The 8,108-nt window shown below is 48.2% G+C and overlaps 1 protein-coding gene across 1 annotated transcript in view; it reads left to right on the forward strand.

The window, feature by feature from the left end:
* The window catches only part of LOC311526468 (antigen WC1.1-like), a gene marked incomplete at both ends in the record, with an annotated part of 60,549 nt that extends 53,106 nt beyond the window's left edge, over nt 1-7,443 (forward strand). Inside the window, 6 exon segments of the mRNA XM_084639559.1 lie at nt 3-146; nt 2,442-2,537; nt 3,999-4,082; nt 5,190-5,279; nt 5,921-6,064; nt 7,292-7,443. Of these exon segments, the coding sequence (XP_084495685.1) occupies nt 3-146; nt 2,442-2,537; nt 3,999-4,082; nt 5,190-5,279; nt 5,921-6,064; nt 7,292-7,443 (710 nt within the window).
* Nucleotides 7,444-8,108: the final 665 nt, after the last annotated feature.

The following is an 8,108-nucleotide window of genomic DNA, read 5'->3' on the forward strand; positions in this document are numbered from 1 at the left end:
CCATCCAGCTCCCCCGCACCACCCTCCGACCAACGGTGGGAGAGTCACGGTGCCCGTGGTCATCTGCATTATCCTGGGGGCCCTGCTCTGCCTGGTCTTAATCATCCTGGGGGCGCAGGTGCGAAGTGCCAGGGCACAGCGCAGAGGTGGGTCCTGATTGGTGTCACTGTGTGAAATGCTTCTGCAATAGCAGGGGGGCTGCAGGGTGTCAGGGTGAGGGGCGATACCAGGCTGGGTGGGGTGGCCAAGGGTGCCTGTTAACTCCTCTCTCATTGAATATTTCATTAACTATCTGGCAGTGGAATAGCCCAGCCATGAAATCTGGAGATGATACTGGCTAGGGACCTTCACATTTTCAGAGAAACGACATCTGTATCCCCATCCACCCCCACCCTCCGGTGATCCACTCCAGGAGTGCCTACTCAGGCCTCCTCCCGTCACCTGTCTCTGGGTGGGAAACCCCTGTCCCATCTCCTTGCGGTGAGGGGTTTTTAAGACTGCACAGTCCCCTGCCTTCCACTGTGATACCCGCAGCAAACCAGTCTCCCTACAGGCCAGCCCCCATGCTGTGCTTTCTCCCCAAGGGCTATGAGCAGGGCATTGCTAGTAGTTACAAATTACCACGCAGCTCTCTCTCAACAGATTAGACCTTATTCCTAGATAAAAGTATGACAGAGAAAACATTAAAAACAATAAAAATTCCTCCACACTTGGTGATCATACCAGAATTCACCCATCTTCCTCATGGGCAGCCTGGTAGACCAACATCCCTCCAACAATACAGTGTTGGGATCCCTATGGACAGAAGGTCCTGCCCATTTGCAGAATCAAAATGAAGGCCCTGAGTCTTTTTAAACTCAGCCTTTCATATCAGAAGTCCTCCTTTGTCTCTTGGTCTCTGGTAACCCAGTTTGAACCAATCTGTATAAACCACCCTGAAGGTTTTTACCTTTCTGGAGTTGTTTATAATCTCAGTGATTCATCTTAACCACCCACCCACCCACCCATCCACCCCACACACACACTCAGTGTTTTTTCTTCCTGGAGGAGCTGTGGTAACCCTCCAACATGCAGTAGAACATAAACCATTCATAGCTTTAATATAGTGATTCCCAAAGATACTGCCTGGAGCTGCAGTATCTGCCACAGGGAGGGGATCTGAATATCATGAGGAGAGACATCATGGAAAAGGGACCGAGAGAAATTGGAAATATTGTCAAGGAAAAAAGATGTATAAAAATAGAGCTGTGGTAAATAGTTGTGAAGAGAGTGATCCAGTAGAAAAGACAATCTTAGTTAGGAGAAGTGTGGGAAAGGAGCATTTTACTGTCTTGTACTCAAAGCTGGCACTTGTCGGGGATTTTACATCTATAACACGCTTTATACAAACATTAGCGACCAGCTCCTTGGCAAGAAGATAAAGGACGGGATTGCCATCAACATACATGTAACAGTCACAACTTTGCAGTAAGACAATGACTATAATCAGATCTCTTGCTTCAGGGCTTCAGCCAGTGACCTGCAGGGGTCAGGAAGGAATTCTGGGAAGCCCCCATCTTTGTGTTTTGTTTTGCTTTGTTTTGTTTCTTGCCCTCCTCTGAAGCATCAGACATTAGCTACAGAGGGATATGTGTCACTGGATGGGCTGGACCAGTCTTCTGAGGTGATACAGAGAAACCTCTTTCAAAGATATCTGACTGGTGTGTCTTTTCCACGTGTTCAGGATCAAACCAATTGTCAGATTTGGGGTCAGGAAGGAATTTCCCCCCAGGTCAGGTTGGCAAAAAGGGACCTTGAGGGATATTCCTCTTCCTCTGAAGCATGGAGCGTGGATCACCTGCCAGGATTATCAAGGCATCTCTCAAGTAATCAGTTCCCTGCCACTGTGGGGCCCTTGGGCATTGGTGATACCTTACTCGCTCCTGCTTTCTACCTGTGACACACAATAGTTTATTCTCCTGAGGACTGAAATGCTTTACTCTAAGTGCATCTTTGGGCTCAAACCTAGGAGTATCTGGGTGAAATGCAGTGGCCTGTGTTATACAGGAGGTTAGACTAGATGTTCAGATGGTCCCTTCTGGCCTTAAACTCGATGAAAAATAAAGATGTTCTCACCATTTTGCAGATAAACACCTGCGTGGGGGAAGAATTATTTAAGATGCTCCGAAGGGGAATATCCAGGAATAATGGGATGAGATTAAAAAGGGAACATTTAAGATGAATGTGAGGAAGCTTCCTGACAGCAGTCTAGCCCTGGGAACCATCATCAAAGGGATGCTGTGGAAAAGAAACCCTGTCACCTGGCTCATTTAAATTCCAGCACTGGGAATGTGCTGTAGGGTTCAGGCTGACATGGGCCCGGGGGAGGGGCTGAATAAGCTAACAGTGTTTCCCATCTCTGGTTTCAATGACCCTGTGCAAACCCTGCCCTTTGTTTTCAGGCTCCAGAAGACCCTTGGATCCCTTCTCTGAGGCCGTGTACGAGGAGATTGATTATAACCTGATGAGAGAGAAGCAGGAGATGTTCAGTCGCTCAGGTCTGTGGGTCTCACTCTTAACAGGGAGCAGCTATCTAATGCCCTGTCCATCTGAGGCCCTGACCCAGAGTTAAATCACTGCAGCTTCAGCCCTGTGAGCTTGTCATTGGAGCTGGGCACAAGTCTCCATTGCAAAATGTTTTGGTGAAAAATGCAGATTCAGAGACACCGAAACATTTCACAAATTCTTGTCGATATCACCCAATTGTTCCAAATACACACAGAACGATTCATTTCAACACTTTCTAAAGAAAACATTTTGTTTTTTTCAATTGGATATTACTTTTCCATTAGAAATTTCCTTTAATATTATCGGGAAAAAAACAAATAAACAAAAATTAACTAATGTCCAAAAGAACACCAAATGGTTTCATTAAACTTTTTCTTTACTTTTGCATTTCCCAAAAATTGCCCCAAAAAAGTCATTTTTGGCTCAACTCAAAACAATCTTATGTTTTGCTTTTCCCCCCAATGGTCAGAAAACCAAACCATCTGTTTTTTTTGCCAAGCTCTAGCTGTGGGAGCTGTGGGTCTGTGGTTAGACCAGCAGTTACTCATGTAGACTGAGGGAGATGGGTTTCCTTCCCACCATACACTGAGTGTCCCAATTCTAGGGACAGTTAATTTCCCATCTGCCCGTACTGCAGCCTTGGCATGTAACCAGTGAGGGGTCAGGAAAGCGACTGCCTGGGGCAGGCTAAACTATCATTTGAGAACTTCTTTGGAGCACTGGAGCAGGGGATGTTCTTTGCCCCCCTCCCACTGCAGCCACTGGTCTGTTGTGTCAGCTCCCTCCTGCTTCCAGAGCAGAGAGATCAGCCCAGGAGAGCCTCATGACTTTGAGTCCCGGCCCTTTTTTCCTTAGTGCCATTTTGTCTCAATGTCTGATGGGAACATCCTGCCCAAGGGCTGTGCTGTGGTGGGGCTCTAGGAACATGCTCAGGGCATCTCCCAGCATCACTGCCAAGATGGTTACAGTGAATCACAAAAAGAAAAGGGGTACTTGTGGCACCTTAGAGACTAACAAATTTATGAATCACAGACTCTGTTCTGCGCGTTCCTTGGTTTAATATGGAAACACCACGGAAAGCTGATTGACTGATTCATGGGGGAGGTGGGTATTTACCCTTAAGAAGGAGGAGTCCCCTCTATGGCTGAGGAGGCCAGGAGAATTGTGGAACTTCCCTGGACCAGCAGCCAGAGACGTTCCCTTCACTCACCACAGCATCTTTCAGGTCAGATTATATCATCCCCTCAGTCACATTTACCACAATAACATGGAGATTTCTCTTGGGGAGTCTGTGTCAGCCTCTCACTGCTCAGAGTTGCTGTGAGTCACCATGTCCTGTAGAAGAAGGTATAGACTGAGACTGGAAATCCTGCTCCAGGCCCCGGATGTGTTCCCAGTCCCACAGTTGTGCTGTTCTCACTGTGATGAATTTCTGGTTCTGGTCTCTCCAGTCTCCTGTTCAGATGTCTCGGTGACGAAGCTGCAGTATTACACCGGGGACAGCGAGGGGGAAAACGATCCTGGATCAGAACAAGGTAACGGGGGAGGGGCAGACTCAGGCCGAGAGACCCAAATCTGGGCAGAGAAATGAATTTCTATGACACTTTCTGCAATCGCAGCCATTTCCCCTCACATAGTTCCCATTTTACACAGTTGGGTCTCATCCCATTGAACAGGATTTCTGTCAGAATCTCAGGAAGGGAACATGTGACAATCTTCTGAGCACACACCCCTCGGAGTAGCTCCCAGTGACCTCCCCAGGTGAGCAGCTGGAGGAGATGGATCAGTCTCTTTGGGTGGAGGCGTCAGTGCCCAGCAGGGCTCATCTCTTGTCCGCAAGAGAGAGGGGAAGATAGTCCTATGTTATAATTACAGATGGGCTCAGCCCAGCTCACTGATCCAAACCCACCAGAACTTTGGGGGGTGGAGGGATTTGCAGATTCTGACCCCAGCTCTGAATCTCAGTTTTGGGGCTGGCACCTGTCGCTATAACAGGCTGAAGCAAAATCCTAGACCTGCACTTCCTGGCCTGGCCCCATCTCTAATGATAAACAGGGCGGCATTTCTACCCCAGCTGCTGTCAAGGGAGTCCATGATTTGGGCCCTGTGGGAATTTAGCCTGTGGCTCGGGGAGAAGACACTGAGCAGATGAGCCAGTTCTGCTGAGAAGCTGGAGCGCTGCCAAGCTGTGCCCTGGGCTGCCTAAGAGGCCAATGGAGAGCAGGAGCTGACAAAGGATCAGGCCATCAACCTTCTAGCGGGAGCTTTAATTCCTGCACAGGGGAGGTTCCCCCTCCCCGGTGTAAAAGGAAAATTCAAACCTGTCTGCACAGATCAGCTGGATTCACACAGGCCGGCTCTGGAACCCATGTTCCAACCTGTTATCTCAGCACAAGCCCAGATCCTGCTCCCACTGAAACAGATGAAAGAGCTGCTGTTGGATTCTGCAGGAACAGGATTGGCCCCTAGTTATTTCTGGGACTCCTGTTTTACTGTAGTTCTCTGACTTGTGCCGTTCTCCCCATGGGCCCCTGTGACTTCCCCTCACACGTGCCATGATACACAGCTCTAGTTAGAAGGGCCACCTGCACTGAAGAGATGCTGCTGGTGCCATGGGCTGAGTGTGGTGTTTGCTGTTCCAGAGGGAGTTTCCCCAGGGGGGTCTCAGCTGGATTACGATAACGTGGAGGAGCCTGCCTTGAACGACGTCCCCCAGACTCCAGACGACCGAGGTGAGCAGTGAATCTGCCTCCTGGAAGCAACGTCACCCTGACGAAAAACTAACTGTATTTCCCAACAGGGACAATAGTGGTTTGTTAAGAAAACCAGAAAGTTCACCCACCAGTATTGTCTATTGGCCGTAACGCTGGGGGCGCTGACCAGATGCATGACAAGAGCTGTGTGGAGGCCCAGGTGTAGGGAAGCATGTGATGTCCTAAGGCATAATAAAGGCCCATAGCAGGGACTGAAGGAGCAGTTTGCTCAGGAGCTGCCCACACTATACTTGGCTCAGGTCACTGCCCCAGTTTGTATACATCTGTGTCAGACACACTGTGCTGGTGTGGGACATAGAGATTTTTCACCCAAGGACCCATGTTCCAACCTTATTAGCTGGCTCCCCGACCCCTCCACACTTGTAATCTGGGAGCTCTAGGATCCTCTCAATTAGCTCCTGAAATATATCAAATCAATGTGATATGTGAAATCCCCCAGTCTGAGAGTTCCAGAGGAGGGCTTCTCTTAATGTCCTGAAGGTGGAAGTTAAGTGCTGAGAGATCCCCAGAGACCAGTGAGGCTGATGCATCTGCAGCTTGTAGTTTATTTCTGTCTTCACCTTGAATATTCTCTTAATTACTGCACATCTTCACGTCAGATGACCCTGCCCTGCCTGGAGATGTCCCAGGGGCTGTTTACGATGATGCCAGAGAAGTGTCTGTCCCTGAAGGTGACCCTGGCTTGGGACAGAATGATGACAAAGGCACTGGGGCGAGTGACAGGGACAGGGATGCACAGACAGGTGAGTGGAGAACTGTTTGCACTTCCCAGTGTCTCTGCAGAGTGGGGTAGCTGGAAATGTGGAGTTCACAGCAAGGGAACAGCCCTGGCCAACCCAACACCTGTGAGAAAAACTCTCCTTCTCTCATCTGTCCATTCCCTCCCCTCAAAGAAGAGGATTCAGTGCCGGAAATAGAGAGAGGAAAAGTAGGATCTGTGCTGGGTGGTACTTCCTGGTCAAACCAGCAAGATAGCTAGGATTCCCTCAAGCTCTAGGTTCAAATCCTTGTGTGGCTGCCCTACTCTTGATGTACTGGATTCCTACCTATTTACTGAACGTGTATCTTTTGGGCAGCATCTTATAAACCAAAGTCATGTTACTGCTGCACAAATGCTAAAGAGCCCATGACACTTCCTGTAAAAGTTGGGCTTAGCCCATTATCCTTGGCCTAAATTTCCACTCGCCTCCCTGTTGTGCCATGAGCAGAGGAGGTGCAGTGGTGATGAAATGTGCGTTGCTTAGTACTTGATGCTTATCTTCATTGTTAGGGCAGAGTGACAGTTCTGATGTCCTTAAGTAAGTGCTCCTGGCTGGTAAGTGCTTGGGATTTTTTTCACCAATGTACAGGTAGCTATAGCTGGCACTGGGCAGTGTTAGCTGGTCTGGAAACCAAAGGTTTTAATTTCTAGACTATGTATCGAGATGATGGATTAGAACTTGTTCTAGACCAAGCCAGAAGACTGAAGGAGGAACAATTCCTAGCCCACACCATAGAGCAAAGGTTCTCAAACCGTGGAGCATGGAATATATTCTGGGGCAGCATGAGAAGCCAGAGCAGAAAGCAGCGGCTACTTTCCTGGTGCCCAGCTTCGAAGGCAGCGCTGCCACCAGCAGCAGCGCAGAAGTAAGGATGGCAGAGTATGGTGTTGCCACTCTTACTTCTCCGCTGCTGCTGGCAGTAGTGCTGCCTTCAGAGCTCGACGGCCAGGGAGCTATGTACTTAAATGGCTCTTTGTGACTCAATGCCCGACTGCTTTTCATATTTAGTGAGAGTTGCACGTTGATTTTTGTAAATCGGTAGATGTACCTGTGTGGTGGGGGTGGGGGGCGTCAACTACAATGGACACAAAGAAGGGGGGTGATCAAATAAGTTTGAGAACCACTGCTGTAAACGCCGCCTTGCTCTGCTGCTGCCCATCACCATAGAGTGGATCCACTGACTGTATGTGTCTCCCTTGGTATTTTCAGGTGGGAGTCTGCACTCGCGAAGGAGTGAAGGTGTATCTGGGATGGAGAAGGAAACCCTGTTCCTGCCTCTGGGAGACACAGGTTATGATGATGTGGGACATTGTGACTCTGGGGGAATCACAATATCAGAACAGTGTGATTGGACAAAATAACCTTGTGCTGATGTAAATGCTTCACCTCTTTCTCTTAGAAATGCTCCCTCTGTTCTGATGGTCCAGAGACAGTCCCTTCCAGTTTGATAGACAAAGCAGGTGTTTTTATAAGATTTGTGTGAAGTTGCAAGAACTACAAGTGTGAGAGGGAAAAGATTCATAAACTTTCTTTGCATAATTCTCCATTGTTTCAAGGGATGGAAGTTTCCTGCTTTTTTATGCCTATAATTTCTTCATCTTGAATTTGTGCCTTTTTGCATATTAAATCCTTTCTGAAAGTTTTCCCTGTTGTGGAAGTTTTTCTTGCCAGATGAATTGTGAAGTTTCCAGGGTTCATCACAGGGAGAGGCTGAGATACAACAAACCAGGAGACAAGGACGGGCCACCTCTGGGTATGCCCGGCTGTTTGATGGGAGGTGGGTTGACACTGAATGGTCTATCAGGCATGTGGTAAAAGTGAGACACCGGCAAGAGAACATTCTGAGATGAGCAACATGGTTGTTACTAAACCTAATTCAGATCTGAAACTTTTCTTGAATCCAAGCTGATAAATGGGAAATTCTCTCTGGGTAATTCCCACCTGAACTGAAGGAAATGGTAAAAAGAATTCCCATTAGCAATAAACACAGAGGATGAATATTTCTGCTAGGACAATAAATAAATTG

The sequence above is a fragment of the Lepidochelys olivacea genome, assembly GCF_965140295.1.
Source record: "Lepidochelys olivacea isolate rLepOli2 genome assembly, chromosome: 1".
Lineage (NCBI taxonomy): Eukaryota > Metazoa > Chordata > Testudines > Cheloniidae > Lepidochelys > Lepidochelys olivacea.